The sequence below is a fragment of the Falco punctatus genome (genome assembly GCF_963210335.1).
Source record: "Falco punctatus genome assembly, chromosome: 11".
Taxonomy (NCBI): domain Eukaryota; kingdom Metazoa; phylum Chordata; class Aves; order Falconiformes; family Falconidae; genus Falco; species Falco punctatus.
Window position 1 is genome coordinate 4,037,290 of NC_137591.1, and position 22,930 is coordinate 4,060,219.

Sequence of the window (22,930 nt, forward strand, 5' to 3'; positions counted from 1 at the left end):
TAATAGGATACCCTGAATTTGCACCTTAAACGTTTCTTCCATGCCACGCTGTAGGTTTACAATGGAAGTAGAATTGGCAAATACCCTCCGTATGCTACACTGCAAAATGACTGACAAGGCACAATGTGAACATTACTCCTGGACTGACTCATTAAAAAATGCGTAAGTGGAATACTGATATACAATAACTCAATCTTCTCTTATTATGGAATTAAAAGAACTTATACCTGTAATTATGGCTTACCCTTATTACAAGCAGAGCTGCTACAGGACTGAACACAGGCCAGCGTTGCACATGAGTTCAAAGCCAGTGTGATGTTGCCTTATTTTCTTGCTAACATCATCTTTATCCTCTCTTGCCCTTCTTCTCAGTTAACAAGAGTTATGTACTGAAAGTGCTGAGATAAAGTAATGGTAAGGAGGATACCGCAAAAGGTATTTGAAAAGCAGACGTAATTTACTACATGTCTGCTTTGTTTTACTTCCTGAGCCTTCCTGTTGTGAAAGGAAATTCATCTTTTCTGGCAGACTCCAGCCTTTTTAGGCCCGAGAGCTCCCCAGGAGCTTTCGAGTGCAGGTAAATGGATGTGAGACTCAAGGAGTACAGTACAAGGAACATGGAATTAATGTTGGCTTTTGCTTTGGCTGTCACATCTGACGTATAAGGAGAGTGCTACATCCTTGCTTGCAAGAAGTATCTAGATGTAAAAAACACAAGGCTGAGTCCTCTGCTCATTACTATGAGTCTGAAACGCCATGAATGGAAAGGTCATGTTGCTGGTGGGTGTAGGATATATGGATCTAGACCCAGCCAAGCATATATATAGGAAGCAGGTAGGGCCTACACCTAGCAAAGCCTCCACATGAGACAGGTGTCAGGGCGCTCTTAGATGCCGCAGGGACCCATGATGTAAAAGCGCAGAGGAAGGACTGTGGATGGACAATAGGTGCAGCCGGTGTTCTGCACGCAGCGGAGACCCCAAGAGTCAGCAAGGGGAAGCATCCACTGCCTAATCTAAATAGCACACAGAGTGGTTTTGTCCTCTTCTGTTCTCCTGCCAGTTTGCACATATGTTCTGAGTACACAGCCTGCCCTCCAAAGACCACTTACAGGGGCAATCACAGGGAAGCAAAGCAGGAAGAAAGTATCCAAAAAGGGAATTTGTTCAAGAGAAAAAAATGGAGACAGATGTAGAGACTAGTCACGGCTGGCGGTAAATAACCCTCTGCCTGGAGTGCTCTCTTTCTCTAAGAGGAGTTCACATATTCCATTTCATATTTCCTTTCTAGGAAGTCAAATCTTTGTTTTCCTGGCATTTGTTCTTTTTTTTTTCTTTTCCCAATATATTTTTTTCCCTTTCTGTATGGTCTAAAATTGTTTTCTTATTTTCCCTTTGTCTTCTGCGTTGTGCTCTCTTTCAAGTGCAACATTTCTCCTGTCTCCCACTCATGCAAACCTGATTTCCCTGCACTGTCCCGGGCAACAACTTTTGCTACAACCCTCTCATAGTCTCTATGCTACGAGCACTTCTGTCTCTACATGTGTATAAGCATACAGGTGCTTCACACCTGCTCCTGTGTTGAGTCCCCACTTTTTCTCATGTGCACACCTCAGAATTAAGCAAATGCAACACACAGAGACAGAATATTCATCCTCTCACTCCCATAAACCTGTCAAGACATATAGGCCAAGAAGCTATCTCTGCATAAATCTAAATCTCCTGCAAGGAAGCAGTCTACTCAAAGGCAATAAAGCCAAAGGATATATTATTATCTTTGGTGTGGATCCTACTGGGCTGGGAGGTTGGCTGCTGGCTCCTCTCTGAACTTTCCTTCCCAGCCAGAACATCTATCCCACAGACAAGTCTCAGCTTCCTTTTCTTGGTCTTATTTCCTCCTCCCATTGTTTGGACGGTAACCCAAAGGACAGGGTTTAATTATGGAGTTTGGAAACCTGGCTTACGCTACTCTGCCAGCACAGGATAAAACTTCAGCCTGCCTTCCGAACCAGCATCATTCTGCACTGTTCATACCTGCATTATCCCACGCAGCATAAAATGAACGACACGGAAGAAATGCCAAGTCAAACAAAAAGATGGTTTTAGCCTTTAAACTTCTACTTGTGAATTTCACTGAGAAAAAAACGAAACACTGAAGCTCAGAGATTACTGTATGTTAGAACTGCCATCATTTTGACTGTAGATTAAATAAAAGGCAAGGCCTACTCCTGGAAAGGAGAGACATTGGGAAGGATGGATCTGAAACAGGTCCAGACTTCAAAACTGCCCTCTCAGAGAGGAATGCTGCAGCAAGCCACTGAGTAATATGGGACATTAACATAATTTGTACAGCTTTCAGATGACCAATACATTTTCTAGGCAGATGCCTCATTGAAGACTCATAAACCATTTTACACTTTGGGAGATAAAGCACCCATACCAAACACAAAGGGCCAGACATCAGTATCAGACCCACATGTGATTTCTGAGGTAAGGCAGGGCATTGTGCACAGACCACAGCAGGATGTGTCCCTCCGGGGGAGCACCTGGTGCCAGTGACATGCCACTGTTGCCCTGGAACGGAAGGACACCTCAGTACTGTTTTGTCCTTCACCATTGATAAGCTGTGGCCCTTTAGGTAATCTCTCTGCCAGACGTGCTCTTGTGGTGACCCTGTTTTACAGAGAAGCTGAGGCAATGAATTCAGAGGACAGGCTGCTGGAAAGCCATGGCAGAAGTATTGGGGTGGGGCTGCGTGGTTATAGCATAAAGTTCGTTTGAAAGCGCATCCCATGCAGGCAGGATAAAGCTCTTTCTTGATAGCCGTGACAGTGATAGATAGCTTTGTGAATCTGAGCTATATCTAGTTGGTACCTGGCTTGAGTCCCTGATGTTGCAAGGTGATTTTCTGTCATTTTACAGGCAAGACTAAGCAGAACCTGGGATTTTTTCTGTACTGAGTGAGGAAGGTCATGAGGAAGGAAGAACCTTCTCTTCTCTGATTTTTCTTGCCTTTCTGAGCACCTCAGGAATTTTGACATGGGCAGTTATGCTTCTTCATAATGGGCACCCAGTAGTGCCAAGAGTGGTGGAGGTGCTTTGGAGGTGTAAGGCTTTAGATACTTCTCTTGTCCAGCTCAGCAGCTGAGTGCCACCACCTAGTCAGGACTTGGATGAGCCAGAGGTAATGACCACATGTGGGGAAAACCACCAGAAGTGACAGCAAAATTAATAGCCAACCTCTGGCTGTTGCACAAATGCAGAACATTTGTCATCAACAGAGAATACCCCAAACTTTGGGAGGAGTCAGCCCCCAGTCTGACAATGATGTAGAAGCAGCGACCCAGTCAGCTTTTAGCCATCTGTGTCTGCAGAGGAGGTTGTGATCTCTCCCTTTCAATGGGCGCTGAGCTTTTGTTCGTGTTTTTGCTGCTCCATAAGCAGACTAGTTCAGTACAAGGTGAAGCTCTGCCTTACATCATCTGGAACCTGGAGCTGATGGAGGAAACAGCCTCTAGTGTCTACTGAGCAGGACACCTCACTGAAAACACCAGAGCCCTGGGGACAGCGGCAGCAAGGCAGTGACAGGGAGCCTGGCACTTGTCTGCCTGCAGGTCCACCCTCTCCTCCTGCCAAAGTGCCACATCTGCAGTCAATAAGGGCCCACAAGCTGGCTCCTCCTCATTAGAGGAGAGAGGGCAGCTGGCAGGGGATCCTCCAAGGGCTCCCAGGCACAGGAATCAGTTCCCTCCCAGTCTGGAATAGCCCAAATTTGGTGACTTTCTGGGCATGCTGTAAAGGACAGCTGTTTGACAGGGTCTCCAGAGAAAGCTGTGGGTATGTTTCCTACATGATGAAGGATATAGGTGGCTGGCCAAGTGCCCACAGAACTGATTTTAATGCCATTCAGGTTGAATTTAGTTTTCTGTGCTCTATAGTCCATTATACACAGTGCCCTGGATAAGCATATGTTGTTTCAAAACAAACCAAAACCATACTGTTTTAAATCCAAACAAACAAGAAAGAAAAAAAAATACATATTGCAAAAGGTGCTCAGGGTTGTTTAGAGGGACTTCTCAAACACTGGGAAGCTGAAGATGAAAGCACGACCTGCCTTTGTCTAACAAATAAGACCTGTTATTTTTACTGGCAATACTTGCTTATTTAGCTGTAAGCAAAACTGAGGCACTAACTTCACCTATGCATGTAGCACTCACCCAGAAAAATATTTCCAATAGTATTAAGCACACAGATGATCTCAGGATAAGTGATCAATGGACAGTTAATTATGTACCATAACATAACCCAAAAGATGATCAACAAGAAAGATCACACACAAAAATTAACTCAGAAGAGGCAGAGCAGCTGCTACATTATGAAGTGTAATGCCCAGTAATTCTATTTTGATATGAAGCCTCCAATCACACTTCATAGTATTACAGATTAATAAAACAACTCCTGTAAGTCTCTTAAAAGTCATTACTAAGTGAGCTCAAGTGTTGTATAATGCTTGAAAAGTACTTCTACCTTATATAAGTTTAGGGTTATTTACTTAAACAGTATAACTGTAGAGCACAGCCCAGACAGGTACTGCTTTTTGATAAGTGATTATCACCGCTATCCCAGAGCTGAATCTGGACATTTTGACGGAAAAGACCTCCTATCTTTTGCTGCATTATTTAAATACTTCAGATATTTGGCCAAAATACAGAAGTGACACACTACAGAAACATTCACAGCTGCAGGAGCAATAAAACCACTACAATACTTTCATTAGACTGATCTTTCCTCAGAAGAAATGACAAGATGTTTAGAATTGATCACATTTCTATACAGCATTCAGTGTATTAAGATAACAAAAAAGAACAACTGGAGAGCATGTTCTTGGGCTCCTGAAAGCCGTGGCTTACCTGGCTCCACTTCATGCCATCCACTTGACTGGCTGCCACTTCCTGGAGAGCGCCCTTGGCTTGTATAAAACGGCTCCTCACCAGGACTGTCCATCTCATCCTCCACAGACTTGAGACGTTTTGTAGAGCTGAGAAAGGAAACCCACATAATAAACACTGTATGTATGGAAAGGAACAAAGGTACTTCTGTTTGGGACGTATCTTGCCAGCCCTGCTGGAGACTAACTTGGTTATGGAAACTATAACAGATTTAGGGCCCCGAGAAGGGGAAGGTCTGAGTCCTGCACAGCCATCCTGCTCGCCCAACCCCCCAGCACCACTTTTGTTTCTGATCTGCTTTGTTGCCAATGGCTAAACGTCAGTGAGATACACCAGAGGCCAGACTGAACCCCCGAACACACATGAGTTTAACTAGAAGATAGTTTAACATTTAGGCTTTTACAGACCAAAAAGTAGGACATTTCCCAAAGCACACAGAAGTCAATAAAAAGGCAAGAATTTAATTTGTATTGGGTGATTTTTGCAACTTGAATGAATATGGTAATGACATACAAGACTTATTTTAACTGTCAGTTTTTCCACAATTATTCTGAAAGACAAATTGTTTATCAGTTCAAACATATTTTCCATCTTTTAACAGTAGCCGTTAAACTGACCCAGATATCAGCCTCATAAGCAGAAGCATAGACAAGTGAATGATGGAAGAATCCATTCTTGGTTCAAATGTTCACGTTACCCTACAAGTATAAGCATTTTACTCTGCAACTGTATGCCACCAAGCACAAAAAAGCCCCCAACAGTTCTCTCTCACCAGTGTCTGTACTAAAGGATTCCCTTGTTATCTATCACACCTCCCTCATCAAAGGCTCAGGAGACAGAAGAGCCCTTTCAGTGGTCTCTGGTGGCCACTGACTCAGACTCCAGTAGTTCTGCAGGGAGAGGATCCCAAAGCCAAAGACGCTCAGCTTGGCTCTGTTTTCTATAATGAGTTGCACAGACTGCGTGGGGACGTTACTGAGAATTCCTCTAAGTACTTTTCCAAGGCTGGGTCAGCTCACTTTTTTCACCAAATCTGTGTTCTATTAAGACTTAAGGCATTCAAGAACAGGCTCCTCTATGTACAGGGAACATATTTAACAGACATAAAATATTCCACTGCAATTTCTATTGGTTTAAAACTTGCAGCCTCTCCACAGCTCCCCACCCAAAGGTCTGCACAGGTAGGAGCTGGCAGGTATGCAAAATGATTTTGTGAGAAACAGGAAGAATAAGTCTTGTGGTATGCATGGAATGCAGGTTTGGCCATTCCTTACTTTAGAGAATTGTTATGTGTCAATAGGGGAAATTGTGTGCATACAATATAATTACCACATGATAATTCTGCTGAGTCTGTGTATTTAAGGAATATTTTTTTTTTCTGACTGGGAACAGCCTAATGAGAGGAAAACAAACATATTACCAAGTTATTAACTACCCATGCTGTTTATAATTAGCTCCTTATCAGTGGTAGCTATTTGCAGAAGAATAGAAGAGCAACAACTGAGCTCTTAAGTAACGTTAATAACCTCACTTTTTTGCTTCTGGAGTCACAAGTAAAATCTACCTGAGAATGGTGGTAATGATAAGCACTGTAGGGTACACAGTTTATACGCAAAAGAGAAAGAGCACAAAGTTTTTAATTGATATGCAATGGGAATTGTAGTCACTGAGCTCCATAATGTGCACACTAAGTGCAAGATGTAGAATGTTCTTCCAATCAATGCAAACTGTAAGAAGTTATTGCTAAGAGCCTCTCTTTAAACATTTTTTTAAAAATAAAAACAACAGCTATATTCCAACTATAGAGACTTTTTACATGGGTACTTGCTTACTGCAAAGCTGGTGGCACTGCAGACTGAGATAAAAATGTAAAAGAACCCTGTGCTGAAGTTAGACTTTCTTGTCATGTCTTTGAAATAAGTGATCTATTTTGGCTGTGGGGGGAAAAAAATCAATCTGGTTCCTTAATAGTGTTCAAGACTACTAGAGTGACTGGGCTTGTTTATAAATCTAATCTCATGGATGGTTAAAGTGAAAGGGAAAAAATAAAAAATATCCTTGTTTCGTATCTGGCATCTAAGCCAAAATCAAAATCAGACTGAGTAGTCATCTGCATTAACAATTCAGTTTTCCAAAGGCTGAGTCACAAATTTCTAAATGCTATATAAAAATGAGAATGCATTATAGGCTAAGGTCCTAAAACAATGTTAGTCTTACAGATAACACTTTCTAAGATAAAGAACGCATGTAAGTCTATCTTAAGACTTTCCTGCTAGGACAAAGTGGCAGATCTCAATATGCTCCAAATTCTCTTCTGCCACAAGTGAAACTCCAACAATTCCAGTGAAACTTCTCCTGATACGCCAAGATACAAGCCAGAAGTTATGCAAGTCAATGCAGCGGTTTTAATTTGAATCTTGTACATATAAAAAGAAATTTAACAGCAATCCAATTGAACAATCAGCTCTGTGAATCTGAAAAAGCTCCATATCTTGAGGTCTCCAAACAGCTTGTCAAATAATTTAATGGTTACTTTCCCGGATGAGTAAAGGTGCTGGCCTGGGTTTCCAAGTAACCTGGTAGATGGCAGTGATTAAATTACCTGGTAGAGGATGTGCTAGGTAAAGACCTCCTCATTGCTCCTGGGCTCATGCTGTAGTATGAAGAACTTTCCAAATCTGAGAGGGAGAAATTAGGGCCTGTTCCTGCAGCTATTGGTGCTGGGGAAACAAAAGAGATTGCAGTCAGTAAGTCATGTGAATAAGCATGAATTGCACTTCAAAATCACTTTCTTCTTCCTCATGAGTGTGTTTAGTTTCACAATGAGAACAGGTGGGACATGGAAAATAGGAAATGCTAATGGTAACTGGCATTGCAATCAAGAAGATGCAAAATTTAGCAAGAATATAATGTTCCATAACATAGACTCTTTCTTACATTCCTCTGAAGGTATTCTTTTTTTTAAAAAAAAATTAAACAATTACGGCAAGATTTTCTTTCAGCACTGTTTTTCTATTAATACCATTCTAACATTTAATGAAACTTGTTGCTTTTGCTTTTAGGACAACATTGCATCTATCGGCATAGTTACAAATAGGCTGCATCATCCCTGTAGTGTGCTTGGCATAATCTATAAGCAGTATAGGCAGGAAAACACACACCTCAGGACCTTCGGTATATACGTGATGTACATCCACAATCACAGAGGTTACAAATGCTCCTTGCAGAAAGCACAAAAGCAGATGAGAAACCTGAGTTCTTTTCTGCCCGTGAACATCTGAGTCTTCCTTTGGCCTCTCCTCCAGCTAAACCAGACCTACAGACATATGACCCTCAAAAACTTCTATCCAGCGGTTAGCTTCCACTGTTCATCTCTCACTGCCTTATGCAGCATCTAAGTTTTATTGTAAGGGATATGAATAACTTTAAATTCCCTGCCTTAGAGCCTTGGTTTTACATTAAAATATAATGAATTCCTACACACCCTGAAGTTTGCAGGCATAAACCTATGAACTTCATGTGCTGTACTCTTCTGGGAACAGAAAAAGAACAGAGCGGTTTGATGTTAAAGGCAACAGATTATGCATTTCACAAAGAAATGCCACTATATAGCAAATGATACCGCATCCACTGTTGCTGTTCCCCTGCTATTTACAGGACAATACAACTTTGGGAGCAGACAACTACAGATCATGATTTTCTCTCGCATTTCAGAGACATCTGAAAAAGGACGTACTCCACAATAAAATGCACAAGTTTGGCCTGGAATGTATTGTCTGAGAGCACTGATTCACAGCAACAAAGGCAAAGCAGTCTCGGTGCCACACAGGATGCTGAGCCAAGTTTAATCTTTGGTCTGAGAACCTGGCCCATTTTCAAACATGAAAAAATCTTTCACTCCAATGGGGCAGGAGTGAGGAAATGAAGACAGGATAGGTCCTATCACCCAGCTAACATGTCTGGGCTGAAACGTAGGCTTCTGGGAGTGCTGCCATTGACTGTAATGGGGCCAGTATTTCACCCCAAGTCTTAAGGAGCTCACAATGTCAGATTTGACAGAGGAACAATGTAGCTTTGCAGCTGCCTCATCATCCCCACAAGACAATTAGTTGTTGTTTGGCAGGGATCGTTTAAGAACGTCATTGAGACAGAAAGGGAATAGCCTGGATAGCCACGGACTTCTAAAAGCAGGGGATGGAAAATACACAATGCCATTAAAACTTGAGAAAATCTGGAATGATCATTAAAAGGAATTAAGTTGGGAAGTAATTTATGACAAGAACACTCAAATCCTTTGTCATCTTCTCTTAACTATCATACACTTCCTGCACACTGGGTATATGAGAGGGTGTGTTAACAGAAAGAAAGAAAAAATTTAGCATAGTAAAATTAGCTCGTTTTATCAATTTGTGCTTTCTGCAACAGTTTCATGACAGCAGCTCCAAGAGGCTGTAAAACTGATGAATTTGCATGGAAAAAGAAACTGGTGTAAGTAATTTGTGTAAAAGGTAACACGGACATGGACTGCTATAATTCAGACACCCTGCAGATAGCAGACTGCTGCAGTGTGAGCAGTTATGGGTTAGAAAAATGACCACACTGCAGTCAGTCTGACTTGAATGGAAATCAATCATAAAGGTACTCTCTGCAGCATCTACTCCACAGTTTTCAGCAACTTCCTTGCCAAACAGACTTGTGCTCTCTAAACCCTTTGCCGATCAATTCCTCTGCACCCTCTACCTACCAAAGCCTAACTTACAGGTTAAGCATACTGTTTTCCAAACAGGAACATAAAAAGGCAAGCACTAAATTACAGCACCGTTTCTTTCTGAGACACAATGAATTTCCTAGGCATTGCAAGATTTATGAAACAGTTTTATTCCAAACAGATACGGAAGAAAAACTGGTATGTGGATAATGACCCTCTCCCTTCTCTCATCTCTCCTCTGTTATTGCTCTCTCACCAAATCCTGGACACTTCTGTTCCAATCCTTGAATTGGCCCTATAGGAAAATTAAAAGTATCTCCAGAGCAAGGGGTGGGGTAGGAATAATGTATTGTTAATGCTGTGTAAACTCAGCACAAAGTAGAAAGGGCTAATCACACAGTAATTTCCGCCTGGGTAGCAAACATGAAGGATGCTTTGTTTGTCACAGGCCAAACCACCTTGCCACATTCAACAGCCTGTTTGCAGCCCGTGTGTTCAAGAACAAAGCCCACCTCTAATATACACCAACAGATCTAAGCAGCAGAGGTTCAAGTGCCTGGCTGGCCAATGTACCTGAAACTCCTCGGCAGAGAGGAGCCATAGTCCTGCCACAACCAGCTCAAGGTCTCTGGCCCTAGAAGTGCTGTGGCAAATGTTGTACGGAGCTAAGCTGGTCTGACATCCTGCTCCTGCCTGCAGGTCTTTCAGCAAAGGGTATTTGTACCTTTGCTTGCAGTTACCCCATTTACTATCATAAAACGCAGCAACATGCTGGTGTGTGGAGTCCACCCTGAGATTGTCAGGAAGACGTTAATGTTTTTCATCTGCATGGCAGAAGGTTGCTTCCTGGCTGGAATTTGGTTGAAGCCCTGTGTGTGGACCTGGACTGCTCCTTGCACCTCCTGCGCTGGGCTTTGGCTGCAGGGAGCTCACTGCCTGGCACCTGCCTCCTCTAGTCACCCTTGTGTTTTGCAGTGCAGTGTGCCATGAGAGCGGGCACGGTGTGGCTAGCTGAGCCAAGAGGCACCCGAGCCTGCTCCAAATGGCTTTTCACACTTTTTTTGTGGACTGCCCACCTCGCACAGGCCCAGAAAGCTGATGGGAAGGGAACACTTGCATTTATCTGCAAAGGCTGCAGGTTTGGAGAGTAAGCAAAGGGATCAAAGTGGTGCCGAGTGTGGCAAAACTCTGTCTAAATCAGATCTCTTCATTGTAGGATCTGACAGTCCACCATGCAACCTCCCCACATTCCTGTTCCTGTGCCCCAGGAATGTGCTCTGGCCCCACACAAAGCAGTTGGGAAGCTTCACCCAGCACAGCCAGCTGTTACACACTGCAGCCTGCAGAAACTCCAGGCAACAACATTAAAACCAGGCCAATTCCCCCCCTAAGAAATACTCTGCAGCAAAGTGACCTTCTGATAGCTCAGGAACATCTCCCGAACAGGAAAGGATGCCAGAAATTGCAGTTGTGACTCAAAACGATAGTCTCCACCTACACACCGGCATCAAGATGCCATCTGACCCAGGGCTCCGACCTGGTGGGGGAGCGAGGAGGAAGGACCCCACTTCCCCTAACACCCAGCCCGCTGATGGGCACAGGCTTCCTAAGCAAACAAACTGATGCTGGCCTCAGCTCCCACTGCAGCTGCTGGCATCACAAAAAAAATCCCTGTGTAGATGGGACATGTTTTGCTGGCTCTGAGGGGCAGGAGGAGTAGGTCTGCCCAAAAAGGAGGAGGAGGAAAGTGGGCACCTCTGCCTGAGCACCAGCACTGTGCTGCTCCCAGGGATGTGGGGCAGCGTTGCCCCTGCTGCCAGCCTGCTCCTTCCACTGCCAGCTTGTGAGCTCAGATCGTCACCCAAAATGTCAAGAAAAATAACAGAGAAATTAACAGAAAGCCCTCTGACTTAACCCAATTGGAATACTTATTTTGAAAAATTTATTGAATTACAGAACAGGAAACCCACTAAATAAAACCAGCCAGGCCAGCATTTGTCTTCCTTGGAATACAGCACTCTCTTTTACTCATGTTAATACTTAGTTTCTCTTTTTTCCATTTTTATGTATTTATTTTTACAAACAGGCTGGGATGTGACTAAGATCATTACACGTGTAACACTGTAGCAAAGTGATAATGTGTTTAAGGTTAAATGGGAGAAACATGACATTTGACTAATAAACTTTTTCCTGTGTTGTGACTCCATAAACAAAGGAAAACACACTGTGCTGCTGCTGCAGAGAGGAAAGGGGAGCCGGGTGTCTTTCTTTTTTTTGCAAGGCCTTTGTTTCCTACACACTGTATCATTAGATTCGAAGAGGTTTTGCCGAATACAACAGATATGAAATGTGTGATGTTCATTTTAAAATTACAAGTACAGCCTGCTATTGACCATCTAATTATGCTGAGTTCCATTTATAAACATAGCTAACCACTAAGTTTATAGAGACTTTTTGTGCTGCTTTAATAGGATATTGATCGAGAGCAAGGTTTGAGTGGACGGCCATTGAATTGTGTAATGGCATACAAAAGGCAAGGTCACGGCAACTGTTCACTCTATGCCTGCAGTCTATTTTTTATTATAATATTTTTTTCTTCCTCTCATACCCAAGCCCACACAGTGTGTTTTGGATAGCAGCGCTTTGCTAAGGAATATAGAGTATCTTTTTAAATGTTAATTTTTATGCTGCTGACTTTAAATACCTTCACTACTGTAATGCTTAGTATAGCAGAAAACATACAGGCTGCTGTTTAGAGAGAGCTGTTTTATTATACCCCAGCTTTCACACACGTGGTTTGCGTGGAGGAGAGCCTCTTCTCCTCTCCTGGGCTACACGAAGGCAGCAGCCTCCTCCCTGCCCCTTGCAGCTGCCTGCCTGGCCCAGGACCACGGCAGGAGCTGGGGCACCCCACACCTCGCCATAGGCATCCAGCATGTGCTGGAGTTCACAGGACTTCCCCTGCAGTTTGTTTCGGCTGTACCTGGCCACTGGATGAAAGGCATGAGGAAGCTCTGTTTCCTCCACTGCATCCATGCTCCCTGCCTGGAGCGGTGGCAGTTACTTTCATTTCTAGCACTTGTCTGCCTGCCTCATGCAAGGACAGCTTCAGCCCCTACCTCCTTTGCTGCCACTAACCAAGTCTGGCACCCGCCACATCCAGCAGCCTCTGTGTTGCAGGATCCTGAGCCTTCCAAAACACCTTGGCCACAAAAGCACACCTTACCTGTGGAATTACTGTCACTCTTTCAGGGATAATTAGCTAGACCATTTCTGTGTTTATACAGAAGCAGTAAACAGCTGCCTGTATGCTTGTGGTTTCACTGGCTCATTAGAAGGATTAAAAGTCACCCCACTTGCTCTTACAGCTCCTTACTGCACACACTAACATGTTAAAACTCAAAGCGTGGCATTTTCAGTCCAGGGCGCAGTCAGAATTCCCTTGTTTATCAGCATGAAGAATGATGTCATTTTGACAAATAACACAGCACAAAACAAATATGTTTGATTTGGCTCTAGCAAATGTTCATAAATCCTAAATCTTTCTTCACATCCTGGGCAGTGCAGTTTATCTGGCTGCTTGAAGGACCTCCAAGGGAGGAGATCTTCCCAGCAGCTCTCTGCACAAGAGCACATAGTACAGACTCAAAGCCAAGAGGGGAACAGTGTTCGCCATGCCTCTCTTTCTGCTCCAGCCTACCACGGCCTCCCAGCCTCTGCCAAGCGAACAGGACTGTGCACTTGGCAGTGGCTTGGCATCACGGCCACCCCTCTGCCGGCACCTTTCTCAGAGGGTGTTCTCCAGTGTTCTGCAGATAGCTGCACACAGTGAGCGGAATATTTTCCTAACAAGGGTAGAGAGGGAGAAGGTTTTGCCTGGCCAACAGTTGGCTGTCAGTTCACAAAACCTGTACATCTCCAACGCTTCAACTTCTGAGCCTCCTGTTGTCAGCGGAAACCTCTCTCGAGATGGAAGCATGAAGTCTCTGTTATCTGAAGGGGTCCTCCCCAGTATCTGGGGTGACAGACGACACTTAGAAAGGAGCTCACACCCTTTGCCTGCTAATTATGTAGGAGAACTGACAGCACTGTCTGCAACATCCACATCAGACGAGGTGGAGAGGGGTCTATCTGTTTTTCAGATGAACATTTATGATCTACTTTCTCTATTTTACTAGGCTCTGTAAGATTCAGTAGCTGTGTAGCATTTTGAAAGAAAATCTGCATCTATGGGACTGAAGAAAGCAAGTTTCCGTTACCAAAACAGTCTAGACTTGTTCAATAGCTCACAGAAACTGTGATGATCAGCACTGATAGGTAAGATAGATAATGTAACAGCTGACCTTTTGCTTGATTAATTCATTCCCCAAATTTGCATGACGGAGACAACTGCCTATTACTCGAGACTCCTTGTCATGCGGACCTGTGGGAACTTTACTAAATAAAGCTGGCACATAATTGCTACCAACAATATTTCATGAGATTAATTTTAGATAACAGCAGCCACAGGCCAGTTAAAACTACGGGAAATCACTTATTTCTATCATCATATTATCAAACACAAGCGTGGAAAGAAAAATGACAACAGGCATACACAAAGATGACCTCTTTGTAAAGCAAACAGCGAGCACACTCAGTAAGACAGCAGAGACTAAATGTGTGGGCCCACCATGGATAGGCAGGCTTGTTCCTTCCCTAGCCGTGGTGGCTCCTGAAGGAGCAATGACTTTTTAGAAAGTAAAACCAAGAGAACGGAGTGAGGACATTTTGATTACTCAAGCTACAGACTGTTAATAGCTGCCAGTGAGTCTGGTGATGGCTGTTCATAAGCTGAGCTACCCAGCATAAAAGTAAACCACAGTCCGGTCTCAAATCAAGACATGGGAACATGCAGGCAACCCAGCAAGAGTTATACGGAAAAGCACACTCTTTGGAAGACCTTGCCTGCCACTTCAGGCAAATATTCAGCAATTACTTTGTTGCTCTGCTAAGTTAAATAAGTCTAGGTTAAATAATTCTTTGAATATGAGCATGTGAATTCATACTGACTTTGCTGGGAATTAGCTGCTAGACTCTACACTAAACATATCCTACTGGGTACCCATGGCATGTCAGGTTGTGGGCTTCTCAGACCTCATAAAGTAAACAAGGTTATGGCTGGTCAGTACATGTCTGGGGCATCTCCAGGGAAAATCCAGGGTGCTACCAAAAGCAGTGTAGCTAAATCAGTTGCTGGCACACTTCCCTCTGAGTCAGTTCTGAAGTGATATCCCGATATGCTTTGGGGACACTATTTTTGGTAGAGGTGCTGGCTTGTAGACGGGATATAAAACCGAGGTCTTGACCTCCCAGGGTTATTAAAGCGCGCAAACCCCTGTGTCTGGAACAGATAAAAGCTAAATCTTTTTATTTTGCCCATTTTGTCCACCAACACCCTTCTTATTTCCAATAAAGTTCATGTCTGTCCTGCTCTTCCTGCATGCAGGTGCTCCATCCTTGGAGGTGGTGCACTTCAATGGCAAGCAGAAGGAACATCTCAGACACAGTTCATAGTTTGCAAAACATGCTGAATGCTAAGATTTCTGATACACGATGTTTTAGCTTAGTTATGATAAAGTATCATGGAAAATGATATCATGAAAAATATCATGAAACACGATGCTTATGAGGTCAATGCCAAACTCTCAGGGAGGCTGGGACTGGGGCTGGCTGTGAAGGATCAAGTCCTGAATGGGGGCACTTTTGGTAGCAGCCCTGTCCTGTGCACACATGAAGCTTGGCTGACAGAGTCCAGAGGCAGTTTTGCTGTGTAGGGTTCCTACAGTGAAGATAAGATTGTGGTGAAGTGAGATGCCTTACAGAGGGGGAGGGTGAATCCTTTGGGCTTCAAAAATCTGAACTCTCATACTGAAATACAGTGACATAACACGGAGACATTCAAAGATTGGCAACAGCTTGGTTTTGTCCACCGTGGCTGCAGATACCAGCAAATTAGTGTACACAGTACAGTGAGCTAGATGTCAAAGTCCCTATTTAAGCACTTCAGTAAGTGAACTGATTTGCAAATGTGCTGAGCACTCAGCAGCTCCTCTTGACTTCTAAGTCCTCTTAACTTTGTTGTTCTCACAAAATTCCCACCAGTTGTCAGGGAGGAAAACCCAGGAGAAATGCCTGCCTCAAACTTTCTCTCTCTCTCTCTCTCTCTCTCTCATCTCCTCCCAGCACAGGTAACTGACATTCATGTATCTCCCACAAAGATGTCATGCTTTCCTTGTAGCATCCTATTTTTGAATATAAACCAATTTACTAGCTACGGCAAGTCTTTCTGAAAGAGGAAATAGAACAGGAAAATCCTTACAGAAGCTCTGTGTTCTGACTCAAAACCACGAATCCTCTGCTAGGTTTGTGCCAGTTAGATTCCAGCCCCAGAAGGACTTAAAACTACATGCTCAGAGCCAGCAGACAAACAAATATTCCTGCTACCTAGGAGCGGAACGATTTTTATTACTGTCTGTGCTGGAGAGATTGGTTACAAACCCTAAGGTTTTAAAGAGGCACGTAGTTGCGTGGTTTACCTGGCACAGTGGCAATTGGTGGCAATGTGATGTTCCTGCATAGCTCTGCACTAGCTGCAGAAAAGGTCCTGAAAGACCTAGTACCTACGGCCCTGGCTTACCAGTAGTCTCTCTTGCGAGAGACCATCCATACTCTCTCCTTGGACTATCTAGATTATGTCATAGCAATATACAATCAATGCACCTTTGATCAATGGAACAGGGTGGTGACAGGTACTCTTAATTCACTGTTGTTAGTGAGTATTGACAAGCCTGTAATGATCATGCTGCAGTGTGTCATTCATGCTGGGGGCATTAGCATTCTTTAAAGGTCAAAAAACAAATCCTTCTAGAAGACAGAATTCCATACAGTTAATGGAAAATGCAGGCCTTGTGAAGTCAAGATGTATGCCTCTGCACCACGGAGATTATCAGAGCTGAGGTTGGTACAGTTGTTGGCCTTATTAATGAGTCCATCAATTTGCAGGTGTACACAGGTATGCATGGCATGGATGAACACAACGTGCAAAAGCAGCATAAGAAAATTCCCAGGCTTATGTGCACAGATCATGTCATTTCTAGAGGTCTGGTTAAAATACAGTCCTTGGATCCTGCAAGGGACCCACCGGGTAAGCCAATTTTTGTGAGCATTTGTCTGCACTCTGATACAGTCTGCCCATTTTCAGCTGGGTACCAGAAGAGCTTGCCAACTTGCGCATGCAAGTTTGCAGAATTAAAACTTTTTAATTTACTTTTTAAAATTACACTGTTTTATTTTCCCACATTAAAAGACATGGCACATAAACACTGTCCACTGGCAAGAAGTGGGGAGAAGACTCTCAATTTTCAAGATGTTGTTTCTGAATTGGGGAAGGGGCATGATAAGAATCAAAGAAAAAAAACCTGGGATTGCAGAAACCACATAAACTGGCCACAAAATAATACTTACTTTGTGAGACTCTTACTAGCTCAGTCACACTGAAAACACCTGATGTGACAAAACTGTCCTGGAAGCCCAAATGTCCTACAAAACAAACAGAGTGAGAGAACTGCGATTAGCTTTAAGCATTTAATGACAGTATTCTCAAATACTTTACTTTCATTTAGACTTAAAATGTGACATCTAATTTCCCACTTAGCAGTAATTATTGTTTATGTAGGTGGGTAACTAGTCATACAGCTATGTAGGCTGCTTTGTGGTTTCTATCTAGAGGTTAAGAAAGCTAACATGACACATCAGCAGGGAGATTTTTACATGTTAAAGCATCTCAACAGGAAATCTGAAACAAAAGAGGACTATTTTAATAAACGGTTACCTTGGATGACCCCTAATGACTTCACAATTGAAATGAAAATACTGTACCTAGGAAACAGACAGGACAGCTAAGTTCCATAATCGTTTTAAACATTATTCTCTAAAGAAACATCTGATCAGGATTATCTACCCATTCATTCAAACAAAACAAGATTTAAAGATGTACTCTTCATTTTTCTAAGGCTACACTAGGGAAGTTTTAAAACAGCAGCTGGTTAAAAAGAAGTAAATTAATGCCTTTCTGCACCTCCCACCCCCCAAAATATTCTAACATTTAAAACTAGCTTTCAGAAATGAAAATAAATCACTGCCTAAGAAAGGTATTAACTTTCAGCTTTGGGTTGTCTTTTTGAACCAGGGTGCACACTTCCACACTCACCTCCCCTGTGCAAGGAATGCCTCTACACTTGGTATCAAAATGTTATTACACTTTACATAACAGTATTTTCCTTCTTCTCTGAAAACATGCCTACCACCAAATGTTCATTTAATTTTCACGGGTATGATCAATTACAAAAGGAGCAGCTTTAAGGCTGCAACCCAGTGTAAGCGTGTGGAGTGGGATACAGCAGTTCACACGGGACATATTGGGACTTCAATTACAGGTCTGCGGTTAGTCGGCCAGATGACCTCCTGCTTTTGAAATCAGGGTCAAAGGAGAAACCTCAGGATAAAGAGATTATTAAAAGAACTGTAAAGTCCTACTTGCCCACAGGATAAGTGGCATACCTTTTTAGGTTGTCCTACTTAGAGTCACTGATTCCAGCGCACGCACACATATATTATTGAATGTTTTGCAGGGGCACCATCTGCTCTGTCGTTAATTGTTTGCCAGATTTAGTACCATTTCCCTACATTCAGTATATTCTACCGTACCCCATGCTCATCCCAGCAATACCTGTGCACCCTCCTCTAATGACCAGAGCAACAGGACTAAGGCAAGCTGCACATTTGGTTCCCTGGCTTTCTTCTGTTTTTTTTTCTTAAAAAAACCAACATATCCCATTGCCATTTCTACCTGCAGAATGGGAAGTAAAAGGAATACATCTTGTGTGCAGGACTACGGAGGGTGACATGTCAGGAAACACGTCAGGGAAAGGTTTGGGAGGGATCTGGTGTGAGGTCAGCCATTCACCTCCAGTCAAGGGCTCAGCAAACTCCTGCACAGAAGAACTTCCTTGTTTCTGTGAGGATTCTACAGTGCCAGATGAACGCAGTTGCTAAGCTAACAGACTTGAGACAAGTTTCTGCATCAGGCATGTTTTTATACTTCAGCAATAATGATGAGTTTTCAAACTGTGTATATGTATATCTTTGGGCATCCTTGTGTATGTGTGTATACATATGTATTATGTACACAAACATATAAATATACACAAATCTGTCATGCTCCAGCTGTAGATAAATGTACTATAAAATATTGAAATTGATGCTGAAATTCAACACAAACAAATTCCTCAATCTGCAAACAAGGTTTTTATTTACATCAAGAGAATAAATTTTTCTCTACTTCAAATGAAAAAATGTTCTTACAAGCTTTTATTTTTCCTTATTTTCAACTTAGAAATAGCTCTCAGACAATTGTAAATGCTTTTGCTGATCTGCTTTGTATTTTACCATAATAAAGGTGATGACTACATCATTCTGCTTTTTAGAAGTGGTTGCTGGCCATACACGACCTTTGTTCATTGAAAATTTCCCAAGTATTTTTAATATGAAGATCTACTTTTCATATGCTGCAGCAGACCTGCCTATTGAATTAAATGATCTGTGAATTAAAAATAATTCTCTTAGGTCTTCACTGAAACCACTCATGTGCCTAAAATTAAGCATATGCTTAAGTGCCTTGCTGGACCAGGGCCAGGACGCTTACTACTCCACAGAGCCCTTGGTAGCGAAGTCAGTCTATGGTATATAACTTCTCATACTGTGCTCATCATGACAGTATCTGAGCAACTTCCAGAAGCGCATTCAGCAATGCTACAAACATCTGTCACGTGTTTTTTTTTCACAGTGCACCATACTGGCTCTGCTCTGGTGTCCACTTCCACCTGCATTTCTCAGGCAGATTCCTACCACACTAAGAGGGAAAGTGAAATTTAAATATGAAAATAAAAAAAAAAACAAATTACAGCTACAGTAGGACATTTGATTGATTTTTTAAAGGAAAACCTAGAGCTCTTTGTAATCATCCAATAAAAGCATGACTGTCGCACACCTAGCCATGTTACCTTAACCTACCAAACAGAGACAAAAACCAGAAATGAAAATGCCACAGAATGGTTTTAAATACATTCTAGGTCTCAGGGTCCCACAGGGCATAAGAAAAGTTGACTAAGTTAGTTTGGGCCTGCTACCTTCATTATTCTTAATTTGCCGGGTACACTAGAAATGTCCACTTCTGTAGGAACATGTCTTATGCGCGCACAGTTATTAGTAATCATTAAACAACAGCACGCAATGAGAGTGATTAGATTTTCATCCTTCGATACTGAAGATAAACATTTCACAAATGAAAGGTGAATTTCACAATTCTCCAATTTGTTATTTACTTATAAACATTAGGAAATCAGGGGCTCGTCTCACCAATCATTAATAATATCTCGATACCCCTAAAAGCAATGCCCTAGGCTTAAAGCTGTATCTTGAGCTCATTTTGATGCATGGTTGGTCTGTGTATTCACAGTTCAGTAGAACTCCATGAAAGTTGAAAGGTCTTCCTGGACAGTTCAGATTGCAAAATCCAGGCCCAAGACTGTAGCTTTTGCTGAGCTGTGATAACAGTGCAAGAAGAAAATCAGAGAAAAAGGACAAAGAAGCTAGACTTGTAAAAGGAGAATGACTGGGAAAATAGCAGGACTGACAAAATATGTGAAGTAAGTATTTCACGCTTATTAACTGGGGTCAAAATGCAAAAATATATCAATTTGGCTGTTCCACTTAATTCTGAATGAGAAAAAAAAGGTAAAGTCAAGCAATTACATATGCAGATGTTAGCATTAACTAGCTCTTTCACTGAAAAGATGATTAAACATCTCAAAAGCTTGCAAGATTTACTTTTCATACGGCACTTTACTGAAATACGTGCACTGTGATACTTTTGCTAAATACCCCAAAGATAGGATATTGAAATTGCTGTATATGATCGGGTTATCTCCACAGCTTTGTGCGACAGTCACATTTTGGTAGTAAAGCAGATGTTCAAAATGAGGATGAGAGAATTTTAACTCACTTTATAAAAATCTAAGAGAGCTCATTCACTGAAATTCTGGGTATAAATTAAGACACCTGGCTAGCCAAGGCAGGCCCTGACTCAGCAAAGCAGTTAGAGCACGTGTTTAATTTTAATCACATGCTTGACTAAAGCACATGCTTATTTGCTCTGCCAAATAAAGATGGGCTGACAAAGTTAAGCAGGCATTTAAACATACTGTTGAATCATTCCTTCAACTCAAGTCTAGGTGCAGCTAGGAGGTAGCTCATTACGCAAGCCCTCACTTCGGCTCACGAGATGACCATTTTTTCCCTCCTGAGCGGGAAAAAACCCTAGGCTAATAAGACCAAATGAATAAAGCAGATCTGGATACTAACTAATAAATAATATGCCATTACCCAATCACACGTTTGGTATAGCATACAAATGCGATGCAACAGTATTGTAACAAGTACCACATGAAAAACATCTTTCCATAACTTGATGACTGCTTTAATTGGGGAGAAAATTCAAAATGTGATTTACATATTCTTCTTTTAGATCCCAGTAAAGATGCCAGAAGAAAAGGCTTGAATCGCTGGAGCCTAATTCTGATCTCAAAGAAGTTTTAAACAAGTCTTTCTACACTGATCAAATAGAGTTTCACCTCATTTTCTCCTAATTTACACTGGCAGAGGAGAAATCAGGATTAGGACTTGTTGTCTAATGCTATTTGTTTTGAATTATTAAGCAAACATTCCTATTTCAATGAGTAAACGTGTACAAAGGCAACTAACCTTCGTCCTAAAATCTAGTTTACAGGGAGAGTATTGTCTGCTTTCCCAATTAATGCTGTAAAAAGGAGTCTCAGACGTTGAGCTACCAATCAAGAGCTTGTGTTGTAGCTTGAGAAAATCATGACTGATGCAATTACTTTTATGTAGAAAGTCTGAATATGGTCTATAGGTTAAAGTTCATCGGGTTATTGTTCCTTAATTGAATATCAGAAGATGTTTTCAAGGTGCTCAAGGTATTATTGTTATTTAATTAGCAGGCTTCCCTGTGTAATCCAACAGTATTTTTTTTAGTATAAAATAGTTAGATTGCACCACAAATATACAAGGTATTTTCTAAACAGAGATACAGCTGGTTTCCTGAAATCCAAGCTTAAATTAAATCAGGAAAGAGTTACTCCTTTGAAGATGAAAAAGTCCAAATCCAGTTATTTATTTTCCACTACAGTTTGACTGACAATGGAGCTTTGGAGAACAGCTTTTTGGGAGACTTTGATTCCTTTTCAGTGTTTTGAAATTACACAAGTCCCTCAGACTAGCACTGAAGCCATTTCTAAAGCCTTTTTCATGTTCCGCATCTCACTATACATAGCCATCTTAAAACCTTAAAATAGTAATAATCAATTAGGGTCTCAAGCCTATTATCTTAACCAAATGCCTGATTAAAAGAAAAGCCGTCTCTGCTCAAAGTGCAACTTGATTCCTTTTGGGTTTATCCTCTATCTAGATAATCCCATGTTTCACAAACAATGTGGAGCAATAATATTGATTAGAAAATTAATGTCTGTATCACACAGCACATGCAGGCCTTGAGAGAGGGGACGTTATCAGAGGGAACCCGGATCACCCCGAGGATTCCCAAAAGATTAGCTGTTCCACAGCTGCACTGGCTGAGGAGGATGGGAGTGACAGAGTTAGTCCTAATCTGCATTCTCCAGCAAAAAAAGGAAAGGAGAGAGTGTGCGTGCTTCAGTCAAGACCTTCGGAACATTTACGTTCTGCTTAATTGGAAGGCGAGTTTATTAAGCCTGGTCTGACCCAGCCCTATGCGTTCCCTTCCAGAAACACATGCCCCTGCACAGACACAGGGTGCCGCAGGCAGCCTGGCATGGTGGTCCCATGCCCTGGGCACGCACAGGGAGGAAGATGTACTTTGCTTCTGGGAAGCTTCCACCTCCAGGGCAAGCATGGGTGGCCGGCGAGAGAACCCGGGGCTGTGACCAGCCCCTGCCTAAGCACTTGTATCCTCACACCCTGCCCGGGTTCAACAGCAGTATCTCTCTCACCAAGAATTACTATCCCATGACGGAAATGGGAAGCTAGATCCATGGGGCCACACAGCGTCTGTCAGCTTCGTAGCTAAAAAAAATGTGGGGGCCAAAGAGACCATCTATCGCAGCCACAATACTCTGTCCATA

General features: G+C 42.4%; 1 protein-coding gene across 10 annotated transcripts in view; it reads right to left on the bottom strand.

The window, feature by feature from the left end:
• The window catches only part of NFIA (nuclear factor I A), a 255,094-nt gene that overhangs the window by 73,595 nt on the left and 158,569 nt on the right, over positions 1 to 22,930 (bottom strand). For all 10 annotated transcript variants that reach the window (XM_080406410.1, XM_080406411.1, XM_080406409.1 and 7 more), the window contains 3 exons: positions 17,160 to 17,234; positions 7,551 to 7,668; positions 4,910 to 5,037 (listed from right to left, as the gene is read on the bottom strand). In XM_080406410.1, the coding sequence (XP_080262536.1) occupies positions 4,910 to 5,037; positions 7,551 to 7,668; positions 17,160 to 17,234 (321 nt within the window). The remainder of the gene's footprint in view (positions 1 to 4,909; positions 5,038 to 7,550; positions 7,669 to 17,159; positions 17,235 to 22,930) is intronic.